The 25,143-nt window shown below is 43.7% G+C and overlaps 1 protein-coding gene across 1 annotated transcript in view; it reads left to right on the top strand.

The window, feature by feature from the left end:
- Nucleotides 1-25,143, top strand: part of ATL3 (atlastin GTPase 3) — a 1,114,372-nt gene that overhangs the window by 1,054,225 nt on the left and 35,004 nt on the right. The window contains exon 15 of the mRNA XM_044075127.1: nt 9,052-9,483. Within this exon, the coding sequence (XP_043931062.1) occupies nt 9,052-9,483 (432 nt within the window). The remainder of the gene's footprint in view (nt 1-9,051; nt 9,484-25,143) is intronic.

Genomic DNA, 25,143 nt, shown 5'->3' with positions numbered 1-25,143 from the left:
TCTGATGCAGAAGACTCCATTCCTTCTGCTTCCCCTCCTGAAGAATTTTCTTTTGGGGAAACCCTACACTCTATGAGGGAACACTTCCAATGGCAGGGCCAGGATTTTTCAGATTCAAGGAAAAGGCTAAGGACCTTTTTACATTTACCACAGCATAGGCCTTTAGCCATACCTCCTGTACTATCAGTTGTTGATGATGCATATAATGATGCCAGCACTGCCCCTGATTCTCTCCCTCCAGCCCCTGCCAAACCTGACAGATATTACAGGGTCCCGGACACTCACTACCACTTGTATAAGGCTCATGTTGCAGACCCAGAAACCATTTCTCAGGGCCCTAAAGGTGTTGCAGCTTCCTCTGCCAAAAACCCTCTTCCCTCTGAAAGGGACTCTAGAGCATTAGAGAGATGGGGTAAAAAGGTTTATACATCTGCTACTCTTTCGGCCAGGGCCTTAAACTGTCAATTTCACATGATTCAGTACCAGGAATTTTTGTTAGACCAGCTAAATAAAAAACTGTCCTCTCCTGAACCTATCGACCGTAAGTCTCTTCAGGATTTGGTACATAACTCTCAGCAGGTCAGTAATCATTTTTTAAAATGTGGCTATGATGCACTGGAGGCTTCTTTTAGATCAGCTATGACTGGAGCAGTGATTCGAAGGCATGCCTGGTTAAAAGAGCAATCCTTACCAGACCATGTTAAGTCAAAACTCCTAGATGCTCCTATGGAGAAACAAAGTTTGTTTGGCTCCCCTGCACAGGAGGTTCTAAAGAAAGTGGAAGAAAAAGCAAAATCTGTCCAAACAGTCAAGGATTTTTTGCAGGTCCAACCACCGAGGTTTAGCAGAAATTGGCCTTCGAAGAATTGGTCCTTTCCAGACACTTACAGAGCACAGAGAAGCAGAAATAGACGCCCAAGAGGCAGAGGTCAATCTAGGAGTGCCTACAGGGGTCGTCAGTGGCAACCTGCCAACCAGAGGAGTGCTGCCACAGCTACGACTACAACCACTTCCACAGGACAGACACAATGACTTGGCTCTGATTCCACCTACCAGGGAACAACTGGAAAGCACCCTTGGGCGGAAAGCTAGCCTTATTTTCAGACAACTGGCATTGCATTACAGGAGACAAATGGACTTTATAAACAATGGACAAGGGCTACAGGTTTCACTTCCACACTCTACCAAAAAAGAGAGGAATGCCAAACCTTCCACCAAGCCAAAAAACAGAGGCTCTAAAACAAATCAACTTACTAAAGATGAGAGCAATAGAAAAGGTACCATCTATGGAACAAGGCCAAGGATTTTACTCCAGACTATTCCTTGTACCAAGAAAAGAAAACCAATGGAGACCTATTCTCGACTTGTCCGCACTGAACACATACCTCATTGTTCCAAAATTCAAAATGCTGACCCTCCAGCAACTTCTTCCCATGTTGGGCAAGGAGTCTTGGCTGGTGACTCTAGATCTCAAGGAGGCATACCTGCACATCCCTATACGACCAGATTGCAGAAGACACCTCAGATTTCTTGCAAGATCAGAGCATTATCAATTCTCAGCATTGCCCTTTGGCTTATCTACTGCGCCCAGAGTATTCACGAAATGCCTGGCATCAGTAATTGCTCATTGCAGGCTTCAGGGAATTCAAATTTACCCGTACCTGGACGACTGCCTAATACAAGCAGACAACAAGACAAAATTAACAAAAGATTTGGCCAATGTCATACAACTGTTGCAAGGCTTGGGATACACAGTCAACATTCAAAAGTCAAGGCTAGTACCATTCCAAAGGATAACATTTTTGGGTGCAGAACTGGATACAACAACTCAGATGGCTTTTCTCACAGACGAAAAACAAAAGCAACTACCAGTCTATTTCATGGCATTAACAACACAAACTCAGCTTACTGCAAGGAAAGTCCTGCAAGCCGTGGGTTACATGGCATCCTGCATAATATTGATTCCACATGCCAGGTTGCATATGAGGAAGTTGCAATGGTACCTAAGGAATGTATGGTCTCAACACGAGCACAGTCTAGAAGCCCAGATTCCAATTATCCCATGCCTGAAAAAAGAATTCCTGTGGTGGGCTCAGGCCTGTCAGATAAACAGAGGATTGCCTTTCCACAAACCACATCCAAGCCAGACCATCACCACGGACGCCTCAGACCTAGGCTGGGATGGAAGACAAGTGCATACAAGGCCTATGGTCCCAAATCCAGCTGAATCTACACATAAATCTAAAGGAGATGCTGGCAGTGAAACATGCAATCCAGGCATTCAGACCATTCCTCCAACAAGGTCACCTGCTGATAAGGACGGACAATACCACAGTGATGTGGTACAGCAACAAACAGGGAGGTACACACTCATACCCTCTATGCCGGATGACAATGGACCTGCGGAATTTGGCCCTGGATCTCAACATTCAACTGCAGGCCAGATTTGTACCAGGAAAAGAAAATTCACTAGCAGACACCTTAAGCAGAACTACCACGGATGCTCACGAATGGATGCTGCATCCAGATATCTTCAAAACCATAACAAAAAAATGGGGAATGCCAGAGATAGACCTGTTCGCCTCCCCACACAACCACCAATTGAAGAAATTCTGCTCAAGAGTAAACAACCCACTTGCCTGGAGGGTGGACTCCCTTTCCTTCAGCTGGAAAAACCTGACAGCATATGCATTTCCACCTCTTCCTTTGATATACAAAGTCCTACTGAAGATCAGAGAGGAACAGCCAAAGGTAATCCTGATAGCTCCAGACTGGCCAAGACAACATTGGTACCCGCTACTGAAAAGCATGTCTCGGGCACACTCATGGCCTCTACCTCTATGTCCATTACTTCTAACTCAGAACAACTACAAGACCCTGCATCCAAACTTGAAAACACTGCAGCTAACTGCTTGGAATATTGCATAAAACAAAATCAACCAGATTTGTCTCAGAGGGTTAAGGACATTATCCTGGAGGCTCGAAGACCCTCCACAAGGAAAACATATTCAGCCAAATGGAAAAGATTCCTCATTTGGAGTGCAGCCAAGGGAGAAAATGTCTCATTGGCAAACATAGCACACATCCTGGAATACTTAGCAGAACTGTTCCACAATGGCCTATCCTACTCCTCCATTAAGATTCATGCATCAGCAATTTCAGCAGAGTACAACATGGATCCGCCTGTCTTCTCTCATCCTCTACTCAGGCAGTTCTTGAGAGGAATCAAAAACGTAAAGCCTCCAAGGAAACCACATCTACCTGCATGGGATCTCAACTTTGTGCTGGAAAAATTAACACTTCTTTTGAACCAGCAGCAACAGCAGACTTACAGTACTTATCTTGGAAAACTGCATTCCTGCACTTCAGCAAGAAGGGTATCTGAGTTACAGGCATTAATGGCAGTCCAGCCTTTCCTTATCTTCCATCAGGACAGAGTGTCTCTGAGAACTAATCCTACTTTTATGCCAAAGGTGGTCTCCAGGGTATCATTGAACCAAGCTATTCATTTACCTACATTCTTCCCCAACCCACAGAACAGGGAGAAAGACTACTACACACCTTGGATGTGCACAGACAATGCGCTACTATCTGGACAGAACTAAGGTCAGCAGAAAACAGACCAGCTTTTGGTAGCATATGCAACAGGAGTGCAAGGAAAAGCAATTTCAAAACAGACAATCTCAAAATGGATAGGAAATTGCATTAGATTCTGCTACTCTTTTCATGGAAAGACAACTCCTGAAAATATCAGGCCTCACTCCACAAGAGCTACAGCCACCACTACAGCTTTCCGTGGCTACCAAAGACATTTTAGAAGCTGCTACTTGGAGCTCCGTGCATACATTTGCCAAGCATTATAATCTTCCTTTATACTCCAGATCCCGAGCAGGTTTTGCAACTGCTGTTTTGCAAGGGATCTTAACTAACACCATCATTATCTTAGTGCCTCCTCCCCCAGTTTGGCTATGGTATTCTACCCATATGTTAGGACTGCAGATGCATCCTTGAAGGACATAGTACAGTTTTGTACCTACCATAAATGTAGATGTCTGATAGGTATGCATCTGCAGTCAGCCACCCTCCTTCCTCTGTGGTATTCCTAGGCTTTTAGCTAGCTGGGGGAATCTATTATGGTGTATTTGTTTGTATGTATATATATATATATATGTATATATATATATTTTGCTCTCTACTGTTTGGAATTATCTGCATTTATCCAAATTTAGCCTTCTTAGAGGGCACCTGGCATCTGGGGCAAGAAACACTGAGGAAAATGGCGTCGGCTGATGCCTTTATACCCCAGCAGCTGTGACGTCGGGTGAAGTGCGACATCAGCCGAGGCCAGACCCAGACTTTGGAATCAAGGGCTGCCTGAGGCAGGACAACCCATATGTTAGGACTGCAGATGCATACCTATCGGACATCTACATTTATGGTAGGTACAAAACTGTACTTTACACCATTCCCTTCATGAACCTACCCCCCCCCAAAGTCAAGTGCCTCCCCGATGTCCCACCCGATCAAAGGGAGGCAGCAGCGTCAGAGGTGTCAAAGCTGCTAGGAAAAAGAGCCATCCAGCCCGTCCCCCCAGACCAGTCCGGATTGGGCTACTACTCCAGGTTCTTTTTGGTGCTAAAGAAGACGGGGGACTTAAGACCGATTCTAGATCTCTCCGCCCTGAACCTGTTCGTCCCCAAGGAGAAGTACCGGATGGTCACTCTTCAGTCTATTCTCCCCCTTCTTTGGGAGAATGACTGGATGTGCTCTATAGACCTCAAGGATGCTTACTACCACATTCTGATGGACAGGCTCCAGGAGGTTTCTCTGCTTCCGGCTGGGAGACGGTCATTATCAATTCAGGGTTCTCCTGTTCGGCCTCACCTCAGCCCCCAGGGTGTTCACCAAGGTCATGGCAGTGGTTGCAGCTCACCTGAGACTCCAGGGCATTCAGGTGTTCCCGTACCTGGACGACTGGCTCCTTGCCGCCCCCAACAGGCATCAACTCTGTGTTGCAAGGGATTATGCTCTGACTCTCGCCCAGAGTTTGGGCATATCAGTGAACCTTCAAAAGTCCTTCCTTCAACCAGTGCAGGTTTTGGAGTTTATAGGGGCCAAATTGGACACGCGCATCTCTCGGGCCTTCCTAACCCCGGACAGGCTGAATAGATTATCGCATCAGATCTTAGCCCTTCTTCGAAGCCTAGCTCCTGTGGCGAAGTTAGTCCTGAGGGCACTGGGGTCTGTGGCAGCGGCCATCGGTCTCTCTCTCCATGCTCGCCTACGAATGAGGATCTTACAGTGGACACTTCAAGTTCAATGGTCACTAGTGTTTCACCCGTTGAACACCCTATTCCACTGAGCAGAATTTGCAGGGACTCCCTCCTTTGGTGGCTTCACTTGCGAGAGCTGCGAGAAGGGAGACCCTTTGTATTTCCCCCACCCCAAGCCACGTTGACCACAGATGCTTCTCGCCTTGGGTGGGGGGGCATTGTTCGGGCAGAACCGTCCAAGGCACGTGGACCCCCATAGAGGCCGCTTTGCATATCAATGTCCTAGAGATGAGGGCGGTGCTTTTGGCGTTGCAAGCTCTCCACGACCTTCTCCCTCTAGGGACTATTGCGATCCAGAGAGACAACATGGCGGTAGTCTAGTACATAAACAAACAGGGGGGAATCAGGTCTTATCCCCTCTGCCGAGAGGCTATGAGAGTGTGGGAATGGGCGATATCCACCAACCGCTTTCTGGTAGCAACATATTGGCGGACAAACTGAGTCGGGTGATTCTCACCCCGTACGAGTGGTCTCTCAATCCTTCAGTTGCGAAGCAGATCTCTGCTGCGATCTTTTCGCCTCTCCGTCAAACACAAAGTGCAGCAAGTACTTCGCAATACTTCCTCCTTCAGGGAAGACCCCGAGAGACGCTCTGGTGCATGCTTGGCCTCCCGGTCTCCTTTATGCTTATCCCCCCCTCCTGCTTATGACTAAGTTCATTCAGAAAGCACGTCAGTTGGGGAGGAAAGTTATCCTCGTAGCCCCATTCTGGCCTCGTCAGATCTGGTTCCCTTATCTGCGGTCTCACAGTACAAGTTCCTCCATGGATCCTGGATCCCATTCCAGATTTGATTTCGCATCCTGCGGGATGCCAAACCCCGAACCTGCTAAACCTCAAGCTGACTGCTTGGTTGATCCAGTTCCTCTGATGGCTAGGACTCCCAGTATCTCATCACCAGTGAAGGCCATTCTGGTGGCGGCCCATATGCCTGCTACCAGAAAAATTCACAATAGTAAATGGAAACATTTTTCCATCTGGGCCGAAGGCAAGGGCCTGGATCCTTTTACAGTCCCTATTCCAACGATTCTGGATTTTTTGTCGCTAATCTTTCAAAAAGGAGCGAGCACTTCCACTGTTAAGGTAGAACTAGCAGCCATTTCCCATTTTCACGTGGGAGATGGACTGGGATCTGTAGCATCTTCAAAGATATGCAAAACCTTCTTGAGGGGCATTTTTCTTTTGAAACCACCAGTGAAGTCAGTGGTTCCTCCATGGGACTTAACTTTAGTCTTACAAGCTTTGACAAGTCCACCTTTTGAGCCTGCCACCTCGGTTCCATTAAAATTCTTGTCTTGGAAAACAGCCTTTTTAGTGGCTATTATGTCAGCCAGGAGGGTTTCAGAACTCCAAGCCCTGTGCATGAAACCCCCCTACCTCATTTTTCACAAGGATAGAGTGTCTCAGGACTAACCTGTCTTTCCTACCAAAGCTGGCTTCAGAGTCAAATATTAACCAATCGATCAATTTACCGGTATTCTTCCCAAATGTTCAGAACAAAGGGGAGTACACATTGCACAAACTGGATGTACACAGGCAACTACGTTTCTACCTGCACAGGACTAAAGATTTTCGCAAGTCTGATCAGTTGTTTGTGTCTTTCGCCAAATCAGCTATGGGAAAGGCAATTTCTAAAGTTACCCGAGCTAATTGGATTTCTCAGTGCATAATCCACGGGTATACGTCCTCAGGTAAACCAGTTCCTATGGGAATCCACGCTCATTCAACCCAATCCATAGCTACATCAGCAGCCTTCTGGTCCATGGTTCCTCTGGACGACATATGTTCAGCAGCTACTTGGTCCTCTTCTCATACTTTCATTTCCCATTATAAATTGGATATGATTTCGAGGAGTAGGGCTTCCTTTGGCTCCGGGTTGCTTAGGAATATCCTTCCGTAATGCCACCCAGGGTTATTTTTATAGGTAGCTAGGGACTCTGTCCCACAGGTTGCTGAACAAATGAAGTAACTACTTCAGATAAAGAAGTTATGTACTCACCATAACGTTACATCTGAGTAGGTACTTCATTTGTCTGCATCCGACCCCCCCCCCCCCCTCCATGCCCCCTAACCATATCATGATTCCTGGTCACCTGAAAAATGTTATTTTTCATAAGGTTAGGCAATACTTGACCCTCTGTCGAGGGTGTGAATTTTTGGACTGAACAAACTCGATCTGAGGTAATACAGTAGGAAGCAGGGGATTATGGGTAGGAGAGGAGCTAGAAGCTTGGATCTTTTAGCTAGTGAAGCTGGATCCGAGGTCGGATCCGATACCCACAGGTTGCAGACAAATGAAGTACCTACTCAGATGGAACGTTATGGTGAGTACATAACTTCTTTTTTTTCTACTTGTAACATCTGTCTGTAATTGATAAATAGAGTTAGTGGTTTTAATAGTAGAAAAGTTAGGGGAGAACATGGAGTAACAGGTTCTGTGGTGAGTGAAGTTTTGGCCATTGATACAAGGTGTTGTAGAGAGCAACTGTTTGAAATGCTGGTACTTGGAATGCCAACTTCTGTAATGTGGAAATGGATTGGCTGAAAATCCAGACTTTGCTATACTAAGAGTGAAGAGCCATGTGGATCTCGGAGTCGGTATATATAAGGGCTTGTCCGGGCTTGTCCCCCCACACACACACACACACACACACACACTCGCACATTGTATTTTCCTGGAATAAAAATACATTTAAAAGTTGAGAGATGTTGAATATACACTCTTCTCCTGCATTTTTGGTCTTTTATTTTCAGTGTCTCAGAAACCCACATTGCAGTTCTATTCATCAGCATATATTCTGTTATCTCCCTCTTTTCTGTATGGTCAGACAAGTCTGGTACCCAAGTACAGGAGAATTCTTATAGATGACAACCTTGTCATATAGTTTAGCTGTACATAATTTTTTTCTTTTAACACTGTTGCTGCGTTCACTTACTACAAGTTACTTCTGAGGGATAGTGAACTGATTGCAAAGATTTTTCTTAGTTGTCTTCTGCAGTCTTTGTAGGTTGCTTACATTTTTTTTCCTGTGTGTATACTGGGCTGCTTTCAGTGGCTGGGGTAGTGCAGTTAAATACTTATACCATGGCTTATTTCTTCCAAAGAAAGGTTTACAAAATTGGTTCCAATGGTTCTTAAGAGGCTGCAGTTAATTTTTTCCCTTGATGTTGCCTAGAAAAAAAATCCATGCCTTTCTTAGTTTGTTTCCTGTTGCTGTCATTGCAGAAGAAAAATATGTTTAACATGTAGGGAGTCTACGGCTGGACCAAATATGTTTTGGCAAAAATGTAAAAGCAGAAAAATCAATAAAGCAAATTTTTGGAGACCACACAAAAGTTAACGTTAAAGCCTTGCAAACTTTGGAAGCAGGAAATACCCTTTTCCTGCAAAGTTATGGAACCTTGGAGATGGATTATGTATTTCTGATTTGCGTGGTTCTGCTGTGATTTAAATTTGGTGCAGTTCATCTGTATAATTCTGGATTTTTACTTTTTAACATTTTAATATCAGTCATGTGACATCTGATCGTGTGTCCATGTTTCTCAATGGAATCCAGAGACTGTTTCTGTTTCAGCATTACTATTTATGATTGAGAAGAGTTGATTTACTAGGTGAAATAAACATAAAAAACACATAGCAGTGATAGAATTTGGTTTAACTAGATGGTGAGGTAAAAGTAAAAAATAAGTAACAGTGGTTTCCAAATTCTTCTTTTTCAGGCCTGTGGTGGGGACAAGCCCTATGTTTCCCCAGCTATTTTGGATGAAAAGCATGTACAACTTCATGACAAAGCAATTGAACACTTTAAAAAGATTAAGAAGATGGGAGGCAAAGAGTTCAGCCAGCGCTACCAGGATGAACTAGAGATTGAGATTGTTGAAATGCATGCAAATTTCTCCAAACACAATGAAAGCAAGAACATCTTCAGCACCTTCCGCACACCTGCAACACTGTTTGCAGTAATAGTAGCAATGTATATGATTTCTGGTTTAACAGGATTTATTGGCCTTGATATTGTTGCACAGCTGTGTAACTGTATCATTGGATTGCTGCTGATTGCCCTTCTTACCTGGGGTTATGTCAGATATTCTGGTCACTATCGAGAACTTGGAGGAGCCATTGATTCTGGAGCTGATTTCATTCTGGACAGGGTGAGTATTGGTTAACTTTTGAGTCTGCGATATAATCCTTGTAAAGTTTGAGTCTGATATAATCCTTGTTTTTGAATTTAGGATTTTAAACAAGCCCTTTGGCATTTATCCTCTTAAAATAATGTTCTCCATTTGCATTGATTGCCGTCAGAACCATACCTTTATGTTTTCTGCTTTATTTGTTCATTTGGAAATGTATGGCCAATGTGAAGTCCAATATTACGTTATATCACCTGCTGCCTCTTGATCTGCACTAAATCATGAATTGGTTTGGTGAGAGTCATTTTGTAGGTGCACACAACCAGTTTTCCCAGCACCCCCCAAATAGAAACCCTCTTATTTTCAGACAGATCCATTCCTCTCCGAATCCTACATCGTCTTGAACATGCGCTGCTTGGAAAGAGTGATGATTTGACATCATATCATTGCTCTTTGGTTGTCATGGTTTAGTCATTATGTTTTTTGTTTTAAGATGTAGAGCTGCCTTTCAATTCAAGTATTTAGTTGTCTGGAAGACACAAATAACAATGCACTCCTTCTGTCCAACTAAATCAAGTTCATTAATTTGAGGATACTTTATGGATATCAAGTTGAAAGGAACATCAGCTACCACTTTTCTTCTGAATAATTAGAAAAGTCAGCAAAATGCTTTCCTTCTTGATAAAAGTGTAATCCTTTGTAGCTTGCTGTACTGTTTTTCAGTAGTATTTTCCATGCAGTGCCTGCTGTCCTAGGTTAACTTGTAACTTTTGACATCGAAAGGAGTAACATAACCTCATTTAAACATTTATTAGTGAAAGGAGTTTGTATGCTCTGCAGCATCAACTAATTAAACCTTGTTCTAAAATATCAATAAGTTTGAATAACTATTTTTTGCACAGGTTAAGAGTTTTGATAGCTGCAGCTTATAATTTTTCAAAAGAAATGCAATTAGCAGAGTAGTTTTTTTAGATTTATAAATTGAATTACTGCAATATGCATAAAATTCATAAACTTGTACAGTAGGAAATATTTTCTGTAGTAATAAGTTTTGTCTTTTCTGCTTTCATAGTCACGTTTCATAATATTTCTTGCTGTGTACTTGTGAAGAAGAAGCTTGCTGAATACATTTTGCAGAGTAGCTACAGGCATTCATCCATTCATAACTATTTTATACATATATATATATATATATATGTGTGTGTGTATATGTATATATATATATATATATATATATATATATATATATGTGTGTGTGTATGTATATATATATATATGTATGTATATAAAAGAGAGAGGAGAGAGATGTATGCATATACAATTTTCCTGCTTGCATAGTTTGATCTCAGTCCTAAAAGCACATGGCCACCATATAATGAGCCAAAGACCTGCATCACCATTGTCTATACTGCTGAGAGAGTCGCACAGTGTAAGCAAACTTCCTTAAGTGCCAGTAGATGAAGAGGGAAAAATACCTGGTCTGCCTCACTACTAGGAGGTTGCTGCTAGTTGCTACAGTAAGGATCATTGGAAAGAATCACAAGTGCAGTCCCACCTCTCAGCTAGAGAACTTTCACAAGGACTGAGAAATTGAGAGTACATTGGCCAAGACCTTCTATTCCAGAAATCGACCTCTGATCCGTGATAGTGAGCTTGCCTTTGACTAGTGAGGACTCAAGCTTGTACATGTCCTTGATTCAGGCAGATAATACAGGGTCCAGAAGAAGCACACACCCAGCTCACTCGGGGAGTGTGTTCCAAGGTTTTGGTATTGCGTCTCCCAAGTAGATCAGTCAGTGCCCAGGGACCATTCTTCTGTGCAGCCTTCCTGTAGGTTGAGGCTACATAAAACAATTCATTCATGTTATAGTTTCTTCCCTCCAGGTCCAGCAGTGCCCTGTTGCCTTGGTTGAGGAGGTACACAAGAGCTTCCTATTCCTAGGTGAGTGATATTCACTTCCTGGAAACAAATTAAGAAGTCCTCTGAGCCTGAATTAGGCATCAGCATATAATCAGGAAAAACAACAATCATACCTCTCAACTGTCCAAGGAAATCCCTGATTTGGATCATAATTTATCTCTGTCCTTCCTAATCGCACCTAAAACTGCCAGTTTTGAGAGAAAAATACACTTTAGTGGCAATAATTAAGAGTTACAGACTACTTTTACTTAAAAAAAAAAAAAAAAGTATGTTAACTGGTATTCTCTTATTCTCATGTTCTGTCAATGTCTCAAGTTAAGAATACTAATATTTTAAGACAGTCCCTGATTTTTCTGAATTTGTCCCTGATTCTAGAGGTAAGCGGTTAGAGCTATGAACATAACTACAAAATACTAAAACTAATAGGATTAAAATCACAGGGTGGACTTCAGTGTAACTGACTGAATGCTGCCAATGTAACATTCTAAGACTAACTTAATTGGTACATGTAAGTAAATAGGACAATTCAAAGCAAGATGGTAGAGTTTGAAACTGGAGGCAAAATAGACAGGAAAAAAAGTCCACAGAAAATGATTCCAGAATTATATCATGGAGATAAATAGTGTTCTCTAATACAGTAACTGTGTACTGTCAGGGTTTTCCGTCAGCCTGTAGGACAGAAGAAAGTTCCAGAAAAAATATCCAATTGGCTAAAAGCCCATATTCCAGAGGTCTCCAGATATGCCCTGGGAAGCCACCAACAGCCCCAGTGAAAAGGATCATAGGGCCAGACAGTATGATTGGGGGGGGGGGGCTCTTTGATGTGTCTGGAACTCAGATCCTCTAGGGATAAACAAACCAACAAGGATTTAAATGACCTTGTGCCCTGTAGTATTACTGACTGATATGCTTCCAGTGCACCATATTCCTGTTGCTTGACTTCCAGTGTGCAGTGACTCGTGCAGGTTCAGACCTTTCTGTGACTTCTGGACTTAATACTTCTGCACTCTTTTAAATGCCTTTATTAAATTATCACTTAAGGGTGTAGGCAGACTTACATTAAAAGAAAAGAAAAACTGTATGAATATTTTTTTCCATTTACATACATTATACATCCCATATGTTTTTTTCTTTAACTATAGCCAGTCCAACATTATTTAAATTATACATTACCTGCCTTCCCTTTAACCTCACTCCTCCTCCCGAACATTAATCTGCATGTATTGTTCCCTCAATGTCCATTTATTTCTCTACCACCACTTTTATCACTTTTACAATTAGACTTTGGGCTTCTATTTGATAGTAATTGCTTTTTTGTCGGTCAACAACTTTAAACTTAACAAGGAGTTGCTGTGTCTCGGTAATTCAGATCCAGTGTCTCAGCTCAAAAGAATAATTTGTTTAGTTAGAGCTGTTTGCCCATCCATTATTTCTGACAGAATGCTCTGCAGAGAATTTTTAAAAATTGCCACTCATTACGTTCCCAAAACATATGATATGTAGTCCAATCTCGCCTACATTCTACCCGTGGGTTCAGAGCTGAACCTCTGCTCCGACTCGGCCGTACTCTAGGTCGAAGTCTTCAATTGGCTCATGTTCTAAGAGGTACCCCATGCTGCACTGCTCCCTTTCCCCATATCTCATTTGCCGCTCATGCAGCTCAGACGTGGTCTCGCTCTTGGCCGTGGCTAAGTATAACTTTCTTCTACTTTTTAGTAGTTTGTTGCTCCAAAAGCTATTTTCATAGCTAGTCTCTGTTTTTTGATAAGAAAACTGTTTGTGTAGCCTGTTTGGCTTTTTGTCTTGGTATCCCGTTTGCGTTTCTTCCCTTCTTATGGGCTAGGCCCGTTTCATTTAGAGGACCTAGTCCTCCCTTCTAGTTGTTTATTTCCCAGTTTCCCTGTGTGTGCTTGTTCCGGTGTCGACCCGTCCCTTTGGGCTAGGGCCGTTTAACTTAGAGGACCTAGTCCTCCCTTGTTTTGTTTGTCAGGGCCGTTTAAGTTAGAGGTCCTTTCTTCCCTGTGGTGTATTGTTCTGTGACTGTTTAATTTAGAGGCATAGTTCCCGTGTTTTTCTGTTGGTGTCAGGTTTGTCTTCTGATATTGTGTGCAGTGTCATACCAATATGTCTAAGGTTGCAAAAGAACACCAAGCCTTCGGGCTTCAAAAAATTTGATGTGTGGATATAAAATGTCTATTACTGATGGGCACTCTGTGTGTGTATATTGCTTGGGGGCTATCCACCTCCAAGAATCCTGTGTGTTCTGTCACGCCTTTAGCCCACGCGTTCTTCAAGAGAGGAAGAACAAACTGATTCTAAAGGGATTACTGAAACCCTCCTTCGAAGAAGACTTGGAGAGGGTTTCCAGTTCTAAGTCCTCTCCCTCTAAAGCAGACAAGACCTCTAAATCAAAAAAACACTCTGGCTCCGTCAGTTTTATCGAAGCCGCCAGAGAAAGTTGCCAAGTCTACTTCAGCTTTCTTGGCTCCATTGGCTTCGGGGCCGAAGGAAGTGGGTGAATTGACCAAGTCAACATCGGCTCCCAGTCTCTCTGAGCCGGTGACGGAGATACTTGTTCGGAGCCAGTCTGCAGTTTCTAGACTGGTTTATCCTTCTCGTAAGTCTTCCTTCTGTAGAGAGGTCCAGATCTCCGACCTTATCCTCTAGGTACTCCAGGACTGTCTCAGACGATGATGTGGATAGAGTGGTACAGAGACTGCTTCAGTCACCGGTGTTGGCCAATCTGCCCCGGAGCCTGTCACCCATCCATCCTTGTATGTTCCTCCTCAGAGACTTTCTCGGCCTTCGGAGCCAGAGTAGTCTGTTTGTCTGATACCTTTGCATCGGCTCCAGTAGCCCATCCTGGCATCTCGGTTCCGATCTCCGCTCTGACCCCGTCGGCTCTGTCCATGGGGTCCAGGGCTCATAGTTCCTCGGTCGGACCCGAGGGAGAGGTCTCGGGTTGATCTTCTTCGGCTCCGAGCCTCCCGCTCGGTGCTTCGGCATGGGTGAACTTGGGCCCAGCCTCGGCTTCGGACCTTATCCCTTCGGCTCCGAGGACTTCCACGGTTGTTTGTTCTTCGGAGCCGGGGGGATCTGCTTTCGAGGTCATGCGGAGCGTGCTGGCCAGGTCCTCAGCTGCGTGTGATGGCACCGACACTCTACCCCCTCCAGCACCGATATCAGTTTCTTATCACCCTCTTTCCTTGGACAGCGGAGACCCAAGACCTCAGGATACCTCCATGAGTGGTCCCCAACTTTCTGAGGTCTCCCCAGAGTGTTTGCCTGAAGATCCCCCCAGAAAAAGAGTGTGCAGAAGGAAGCACATCGACTCCCAGGATGAGTCTTTCACTTCGGACACTGACCTAGAGGAGTCAGAGGAGTCCCCCAAGTCGTCCTCTGAAGATATCTTTTTCTCAGATATCCTGCAGATCTTGAAGCAGAGAGGCGACTGGCCCTCCAAATCTCCCTCTGAGGAGGAGTCAGTGTTCCTGAAGGGCTTTGTGTCTCAACCCTCCGCCTCTTGCGTTTCTCCCCCCATTCGATGAACTCCTGGATGTTGTTTGTCGAAGGGTGTGGGAAACCCCTGACATTGTGGAACCAGTCCCCAGGAGACCCAACAAGTTTCTGTCCACCCCCGCTGACAAGGAATTTCTCACAAAGGGTGTTCCAGTAGATGCCATGGTGGTTGCAGCGGCCACCAAGAAGGAACTAGCTGAGACTTCATCTGCCGTCCATCCCCCTAACAAGGAGTCAAGGACCGTGGACTGGGATGGGAAGCGTATATTTTCCTCAGCGGCCTTTACTCTGAGGTTGCGGAACTATTTGTCACATTTTACACGGCTCCAAAGAGATCTCCTAAAAGAGCTTGGAGAGTCTCTGCAGTGTAACGTTTCTGACGCAGTGGCTCAGAAGGTCAATGCCCAGATGTCTACCCTAAATTCCATTTCTAACTCCTCCATGAGGCTGATCTCGCATGCAGCCGACAGAGCGAGTAGGGCAGCGAGTTCAGGAGTCTCTCTTAGGAGGCACTCCAGGATGCGCCTGTGTAATTTCACGGACCTTCAAGTCTACGTTCACCAACGCCCCATTTGACGGTTCATCGTTGTTTGGAACCAAGGTGAAGGATACTCTCACTAGGTGCGAGCAGGAAGGAAAAACCCTGTCTGCCGTGGGAGTCCGTTTTTCCATGCCGTCTAGACCTTATCCCAAGGGCCAGAAGGGTGGGAAAATGTGGTTCAGAAAGCCGCAGAGGTTTTTTCAGGACGCAGAAAGTGATTCCCCCTCCAGAGGCGGGGGGGGGGGTGGTAACTCAGGTAGACTCCGCCCTAGAGGCAGAGGAGGCCCGCGTAACCAGGGGTACCACGATTCCTCCTACCATTGCTCCTGATGGGAAAGCCCGACTGCACTTCTCCAGAGCCAGTCGGGGTCGCATTTCGCTATACCCAGAAGCCTGGCAGGGCATCACCCAGAACGAGTGGGTATTAAAGATAATTTCTGGAGGATATCGTATCCCCTTCTCTTCTCATCCCCCGCCAACCAAGAGAATCCCAGATGCTCCACCCAGTCAAGGGGATTCCGCAGCTTCAGAAGTTCAAAAGCTGCTAGCAAAAGGAGCCATCCAGCATGTCCCCTCAGACCAGCTCTGATTAGAGACTTACTCAAGATTATTTTTGGTGCAGAAAAGAACAGGGGACCTGAGACCCATCTTGGATCTCAGCCGCTTGAACCTCCATGTAAAAAAGTCCCAAGTTCCGAATGGTCACTTTACAGTCTATTTTTGGTGCCGAAAAGAACAGGGGACCTGAGACCCATCTTGGATCTCAGCCGCTTGAACCTCCATGTAAAAAAGTCCAAGTTCCGAATGGTCACTTTACAGTCTATTCTCCCATTGTTGGGGAAAGAAGTATTGATGTGCTCCATCGACCTCAAGGATGCGTACTACCATGTAAAGATGGACAGGGCATCCAAAAGTCATTTACGCTTCCGGCTGGGAGCCAGACATTTTCAGTTTCGAGCCCTGCCCTTTGGTCTCACCACAGCCCCCATTGTGTTCACCAAATGTATGGCAGTGGTGACTGCTCACTTGAGACGTCAGGGATTCCAAGCGTTTCCGTACCTAGACGACTGGCTCCTGTCTGCCAACACCAGGCATCTACTACTACAGACCAGGGACGCCACCATTGCGCTGTATCAACGATTGGGTATCACACTAAACTGAGAAAAGTCTGCCTTGTTGCCCTCGCAGCGTGTCACCTTTATAGGCACCGAGTTCTTTCTTACCACAAGAAAGAATTCAGGTTTTGCAACAATAGGTCTACGCGTTGCTTCCACTGAAAAAGGTAAAGGCAAAAATGGTTCTCAAATTGTTAGGGGCAATGGCTGCCACAATTATGCTAGTCCCTCTTGCAAGACTACACATGAGGCTCCTTCAGTGGCTACTCTTTGCTCAGTGGTCCCTGCAACACCTTCCGCTTTCCCATCTTATGATTACAGACAAGTGCAAGCAGGATCTACGCTGGTGGCTTCAGACCAGCAATCTCAATGTGGGAAAGCCCTTCGTTCCACCTCCTCCAGTTGCCACGGTGACCACGGATGCCTCCCAGATTGGGTGGGGGGACATTATCTCGGCAGGACAGTCCAAGGCACGTGGCAAGAGCACGAGATACATTTGTATACCAATGTCTTGGAGATGAGAGCAGTGCTATTAGCGTTGCAAGCACTCCAGAGCTTTCTTCCTCTTGGGACGATTGCAATCCACTCGGTGGTATGGTATCTGAACAAACAGGGGGGGAACCAAGTCATATCCCCTTTGCAGAGAAGCTATTGAGTGTGGCAGTGGGCAGTGTCTTCCCAACGCTTTCTTGTGGCAACGCACATTCCGGGGAAGTCCAACGTGATTGCCGACAGGTTGAGCAGAGCTATTCTGATGCCTCACGAGTGGTCCCTGAACAAACAGGTTGCGGAGCAGATTTTCCGCAGATGGGGTCAGCCCTTGCTGCGATCTATTTGCCAGTCCCCTCAATACCAAGTGCAGCAGCTACTTCATCCTCATCCCCCCTCAGGGGGAGACACCCAGGGATGCTCTAGTTCACGATTGGCCCTCCGGTCTACTTTATGCCTTCCCATCTGTTCCTCTGATAGCAAAGGTTATTCAGAAAGCACAATTCTTGGGAAGCAGAATGATTCTGTTTGCTCCACACTGGCCTCGTCAAATTTGGTTCCCCTTTCTCTATCCCTATCTCATGGATGACCCTTGGATTCTGGACCCACAGCCAGACCTATTGACTCATATGTCAGGGCAGTTCCATCCCTCTCTTCAGACCCTCCGGTTGAAAGCCTGGCTACTCCAGTTCCATCACTAGTCAGGCTTCATCATTTTTCTCCAGAAGTAGTTCATATTCTGTCTTCTTCCCATAAGCCTTCGACTAGGAAGGTTTATTCCAGTAAATGGAAAAGATTCTCCATCTGGGCTCATGAAAGGCAGACTGACCCTTACACTGCAGCAATTTCATCAGTTCTGGAATTTCTCTCTATGCTTTTCAGTCAGGGGTCAGCTGCCACAACCATTAAAGTTCAGTTAGCGGCTATCTCTACCTTTCATGTCAATAATGAACCCAGTCTAATGGCGCATAGACTTTGTAAGGCATTTTTAAAGGGCACTATGATGCTTCAGACCCCAGTCTTTGATCCCGTAATGCCATGGGACCTCAATTTTGTGCTACAGTGTCTCACTTCGTCTCCCTTTGAGCCTGCAGCTACTTGTGACTTGAAAAATTTGTCATGGAAGACTATCTTTTTGGTAGCTATCACTTCAGCTGGGCGAGTCTCTGAGCTCCAGGCTTTGTCAGTTAGACCTCCTTACTTGGTATTTCACAAGGATAGGGTTTCCCTCAAACCAAATCCTTTCTTTATGCCAAAGGTTGCTTTGGTTATTAACCTCAACCAGTCTATTGAGCTGCCTGTGTTTTTCCCAGCATTTTCTAATAAGGCAGAGTTCAAATTCCACCAGCTGGATGTTCATAGACAATTGCGTTTCTATTTACATAAAACAAAGGATCTTAGAAAATCAGATCAGCTATTTGTCTCGTTTTCAGACAATAGACTTGTCTCCTGTCTCTAAAGTAACTTTATCCAGATGGATCTCTAGTTGTATTTCCTTCATTTATGCCTCAAACGGTAAGGAATTACCTTTTAAGGTGAAGGCTCATTCTACACAATCAGTGTCTTCCTCTACGACATTTCAGGCCAGGATGTCTATGGATAATATTTGTACTGCAGCTACATGGGCATCTCCTCACACCTTTATCAGTCACTACAAATTGGATTTGATATCCAGAGGCAGATCTTCCTTTGGTTCCACAGTGCTCAGGGGTATTTTCCACTGAGCCGCCCAAGGTTCAGGTGCTGGGGACGCTGTCCCACGGGTAAGAATGTAGGCAAGATTGAACTACATAACATCAAGAAGTTACGTACTCCCCATAATGTTTGATGTATGTAGTCCATCTCGCCTAACATTCTTACTTACCCTCCCGCCTTCCCCCTCCTGGAGGGCCTAGAGGTTAGTTTTGGTTTCAGTACTCCCCTTTTGTTGTTGGGCTGATTCTTCCTCTCTGTGTGTTGTGTGTGTGGGGTGTGATTGCCTGAGCTCGCAGCAAACAAGATCTGGGGAAAGGGAGCAGTGCAGCATGGGATACCTCTTAGCCACAAGCCAATTGAAGACTTCGAGGTAGAGTATGGCAGAGTCGGAGCCGAGGTTCGGCTCCGAAACCACGGGTAAGAATGTGAGGCAAGATGGACTACATACATCGAACGTACATAACTACTTGTTCCAGTTACCTCTTTCTTTCTCATCACACCTCCAACATTTGCTATCTACCAGAGGAAAAACTCTTTGAAAATGCTTGGATTATAAAAATACCTATGCAAACACCTCTTAGCAAAAATCCTAAACCTTCTTGACTTTGTTGCATTCTTGGGAGCCATACACATCCACCCAGTGTTCCTTTATAAATTTGTTTGCCAATGTTCCTTCCTCCTCTGATTGATCAATATAGTAACCATGCAATATTTATATGCTATACTAATTGTCCCATTTTTAACAACAGCTACTGTTTTAGATTCAACTAAAAACTCTTAACAGAGCAGGTCTTTCACTTAGGATTCCCTTATACCTGTCTCTTTGCCTATACCGTCATATCAGTTCCTGGTAGGGAAGGCAGTCTTTAGCCTGCAGTCCAGATGTCTTCTTGACCTCAAGACATTTCCCTCTCTTATTTGCTTCCCAATACCTAGGTTCCTTTGCCATTTCGTCCGGTAAATTCTAGTCCCCTCTTGCATATTTCTATACCCTTACCTGCTGTCAACCCTGTTAGCAAAATTTCCCAGCTCCAATCTCGTGTTGGCTTATTTTTTAGAATACTTTTGTTACTTTATGAATATAATATTCTGTATGGTACTTTATGAATATAATATTCTGTATGGTTATTACTCTCTTTAAGGAGCTGCATTCAAAATCCCTCTCATCTTATTAATTGACCCCCCCCACTTCATCATCGTCCCTTTCCACTTTGAATTATAACCTTCTGCTTGTATTATGTATATGAGCCTTAACTGTGTAGCTCTGAAATATCTCTTTAAAATCAGGTAATCCTAAACCATCTTGTATTGGAAGGAAGAAGCCCTTTTCCCCTCCCAGATAAGTTTCTTGCACTCTTTATTAATTATTGTGAACAACTTCTCCTCTGGTTGATAAAAAAATATGCCTGACCTGTATGCAAAACTAAAGGGACTAAACACATTTTTATTACTTGCATCTTATTGTTCATATTCATAAACAAGGGCAGTTTCTCATTTGTTGTAGTATCCTTTGTTTAGTCTCTTCCCACATGTCCTTAGTGAATCATCTTTAATCAGTACACCTAAATACTTCCATCTTATTGGGTCCCCATAGGTATGGGTATTGTTGAACCTGTTTGTGTGAGTACATAATTTATGGATAATGCCTTTGTTTTATCTTCATTAATTTTATATCCTGAAAAGACTTTATAAACTGTCTCAAAATGTTCACAAAAATGAGATGTCCTTTTCTGGATTTATCAGGTATGAGATAATATCTGCAAATAAAGCCAATCATATTATTGAATTTCTGAGTTCTTTATTTTCTTTGCCAGTGGCTCTAAATATAAAGCAAATAAGAAAAGGGAAAGAGGACAGCCCTGCCTGGTTCCTCTGTTCAGATGTAATTTTTCAGCAAGAAACCCTCCCTCTTTAATTATTGTCTCAGATCCTTCATGTATCCTCCTTTGTCAGGGAAAGCAAATGCTTCCACTGCCCAACTCTAAAAATCCCAGCATACACTTTTGAATGCTTTCTCTGCATCACACCAGCAAGGATGGTGTTTTCTTACATTCTACTTCCCTTTGGATCATTGTTCTATTAATGTTGTTAAATTTTGCCTCCCCTCTACAAAACCACATTGATCGATATTTTTAAGTTTTGCCAACATCTTTGACATTTTTAGCTAGTATAGACATAAACACTTTATAGTCAGTGGGTCTACATGAAGCTGGATTTGATGAGTCTTTATCACCTTTGGGTAATACAACCACCACAGCATTTCCTCAAGATGTTGGTGCTTCCCCTCCTCTTAAAATACTGATCTGATGTTGTCAGTTTTCATTCTATCCTCAACTGATGGGTTTGGATCCGAATCCTCTGATCTGACTCCGCCATTACTAAACCTTGTGGTAACCAAAAAGCTCTTGAGCTTCTTCCTTGCCTGTAATGCACCAACCCTAAGTTACATCAGATCTCATTTGCCTCAAAAAGACATGGTCAGCCTCGCTCTCGAGCTTTCACAGGTAAGTGACAGTTTTTTCATTTAAAAGTCTTCTAAAGCCTACTATTTTCTTGTATTATAGTATCCTTTCTTACTTTTCTTGACCCTTAACCCCTTTGCGAGTTCGTAGTTCTTCAGTAGTTATAATTCTATCCTCTTCCTTTCTGCACTTTCATATAGACCTTTTTTACTATCTGTAACATGGTTCAGTCCATTCTCCCTTTCCTGGGCAAGGACAACTGGAATGCTCGATAGACCTTCAGAATGTATACTATCACATAAAGATGAGCAGATGATCCTGAAGGCATTTATGCTTCCGGCTGGGAGCTAATCACTACCAGTTCAGAGCTCTGCTCTTTGGTTTCACCACAGTCCCCAGGGTGTTCAAATGCATGACAGTAGTAGCAGTTCACTTGAGACTGCAGGGATTCCGGGTGACAACTGCTTCATCACCTCCACGACCAGGCATCAATTGATAAGGACAAGAAAGCAGGTTCTCCAGATTTTCTCTCGTCTGGGAATAACCATAAACTTTCTTCAGCAAAATGAATCAGAGGGAGAAACATGACAGAAATAATATAAATTTTTTTATATTATTTCTGCCGTGTTTCTCCCTCTGATTTATTTTGCTGAAGAAAATTTGTTCGTTGGTGTGAGAGGGAGTTACTTCAGAGTGGCTACACTATTGACTTTCATTGCTTTTGTAATAACCATAAACTACAACTCTCAACTAGAACCAACTCAAAACATGGAATTCATAAGAGTAGTTTTCAACACAAAGTCAGTGATGTCTTTTCATTCTCTCTCAGTCCAAGGCCAAAATGACCAAGAACACTTCCAGTTGGGGTGGGCACTTTCTGGGGAAAACGGTCCAAGGCAGTTGGTCCCCAAAGAGGCAAACTTGCATATCAATGTCCTAGAGATGAGAATAGTGCTTTTAGTATTGCAAGCTTTTCAGGACGCTGTCCCTTTAGGGACAGTTGCAGTTCAAATGGATAATATGTCAGCAGTTTGGTACATTGACAAACGAGGGACCAGGTCACACCCCTTGTTTCGAGAAGCACTCAGTGTGGCAGTGGGCGATCTCATTCAACCGCTTTTTCATGGCAACAGACATTCCAGGGAAGTCCATTATGGTAACAGACAAACTGAGTAGGTACATTCCTCTACCTCACGAGTGGCCTCTCAACAAGAAAGTGAAATAAATGATTTTTCGTTGATGGGGCCAGCCTTGCTGTAGTCTTTTTGCTTCTCCCCTTAACAGCAAATGCAGCAGCTACTTTGTCTGAATCGCTGAGGGATGCTCTCCTTCATGATTAGCCCCCGGTCTACTTTATGCCTACCCACCGAGCCCATTAATTCCAAAATTTCTGCAGAAAGCTGCCAGATTGAAGAGCAAAGTCATCCTTATTGCACTTTACTGGCCTCATCATGTTTGGTTTCCCTTCCTTTGGCCTCACTCACTTCAACTTTGGATTCTGGACTGTCTCACCCGACAAGCATGATCCATCCAGACATTCCAAACCTCATGCTGACAACCTCGTTTTTCCAATTCCATTAATAGCCAGAAAACTGATGCTGTCTTCCCCGTCCAACATATCCTTTTATCTTCCCACAAACCTTCAACACGAAAACTCTATACATGTAGATGGAAAAGATTTGTTTACTGGACACAACAAAATCATGTTGAACCTTTTTCATGTCTGATACATAACATACTCAAGTTTTTAGTTTTACTTTTTAAACAAGGGGCTAGTTCTCAACCATTAAAGTTCAGTTAGGTGTAATATCAAATTTTCACATTGGATATGAAGGTTCTTCAGTAGCCTTCCATAAATTGTGCAGAGCTTTCTTGCGAGGCACTCTTCTTTTGAGACATCTGTTTAAGGATCCTACTCCTCTATGGGATCTCAGTTTGGCACTGTAGGTACTTATACATTCCCCCTATGAACCCAGCAGCTAAATGTGATCTTAAGTGTCTTACTTGGAAAACTGTTTTCCTGGTAGCCATTACCTCTGCTAGACAAATTTCAGAGATTCAGACCTTGTCCTCAAAACCTCCATACTTGATCTTTCACAAGGATAGAGTGACACTATGAACAAATGCCTCCTTCCTTCCCAAGGTGGTGTCAGAATCCAATATCAATCAGTCCATTAATTCACTAGTATTCTTACCAAATTTTGCAAGCAAGGGGGAATATATGTTACATTTATTGCATATTCACAGACAATTACATTTTTTACATAGAGCAAAAGAAATCAGAAAAACAGACCAATCATTTGTTTCCTTTGCAGAATTGAAATTGGGCAAATCAGTTGCAAAAGTAACTTTAGCCAGTTGACTAACTGTATTTTATTTATGTATAAAAAACTGGGTATTACCTTGCCACAACCAGTAAGAGCTCATTCAAATAGGTCTATGGCAACAACTTCAGTTTTTTTTATCCAGAGCATCCATGGACAACATATGTGCAGCAACAACTTGGGCCACTCCCCATACCGTTATTGCTCATTACAATTACAAATTGAATCTGGCCTCCAGGGGTAGAGCATCATTTGATTCAACTGTGCTCAGGAATATCCTTCCTTAGAGTCCACCTGGGATGTAATTTGACATCAGATAAAGAAGTTATGTACTTACCATAATGTTCCATCATCTTCTTCTTTTTCCCGGTTAGGGGTTGCCACAGCAGATCACCTGTCCGCTCATGATTGGCAGTGGAGTTTTACGGTGTCGAGTTGCCAGCCCAGTGCCCAACCTTCCACAGAAGGCACACACACACTCACGCCTAGGGGCAATTTAGAGTGTCCAGTCCACCTACAGCATGTCTTTGAGATGTGGGAGGAAACCAGAGCACCCAGAGGAAACCCACGCGACCACAGGGAGTACATGCAGACTCCGCACAGAAGATATCCCAGCCAAGGATCGAACTGGAGAACCTCTTGCTGTGAGGCAGCAGCACTAACCACTGCACCACTGTGGCCCCACCATAATGTTCCATCTGTGTTGTCCATTTTCATTCTTCTTCAACTTCCTGCCTACCAACCCCTATCCCTTATGTTCACAAACGTCTGGATGAATGAGCTGTTAGGACATCATTGTCCTTTATATTGAGCCCCAGATATACTTTTTTCCTTTAATGAGCACATGCAATTTTATGTCTCCTATATTTATGCATGCTAAACATTCCTTTTTCTGGTAAAATCAGCAAACAAGATCTGAAGTAGCTTTGGGTTGGTGCATTATGGGTAGGGGAGAAGCTCAAGAGCTTTTTGGTTACCATGAGCTTTAGTAACAGTCGAGTTGGATCCGAGGATCGGATCTGAACCCATCAGTTGAGGAAGAATAAAAATGGACAACACAGATGGAACGTTATACCATCTGTTCCTGGAGACTTTCCTGTTGATTGATTATTCATCACCATCTGTATTTCATGTCTTCCTATCTTAACTGTTAGTTGTTGAGTTTCATCTACCACTAACATTGGCATAATTAAGTCTCCATTAAATATTTTCATTTGTGTGCTTTCTTGATTTCCATATTTTTCGTCTTTGTACAACTTTTAAAATTTCAGAAATTTCTTTAATACTTGTAAAGGATCTCCAGTTATTTTTCTTAATCAAGTTCCCTAAGTTTGAAGACCACCCTTTCTATTTTCTGTTGCCGAAGTCATTGTGTTAAAAGTTTTTGTGCTCTGGAGTTGTTACCAAAAAATAGTTGCTTAACAGCAGTCTTTGTAAACTCATGCATATTACCCAAATACTAACTTATTTTCCATTTAGCACTCTGCAGTTGTGCTTCTTGTTTTGTGAGATTCCCCTTATTCTGCAATACTTAAACCTTTGTCACCCCCTCTAAATAATTCCTATTACTTATTAATCATATCTCTGTCTCTTGTTTTACTCTATTTTTAAACTC

The sequence above is a fragment of the Protopterus annectens genome, chromosome 6.part0, assembly GCF_019279795.1.
Source record: "Protopterus annectens isolate FY-2018-M chromosome 6.part0, PAN1.0, whole genome shotgun sequence".
In the NCBI taxonomy this organism is placed as follows: domain Eukaryota; kingdom Metazoa; phylum Chordata; order Ceratodontiformes; family Protopteridae; genus Protopterus; species Protopterus annectens.
The sequence above is the reverse complement of the archived record's forward strand: the minus strand, read 5'-3'. Positions and strand labels throughout refer to the sequence as shown.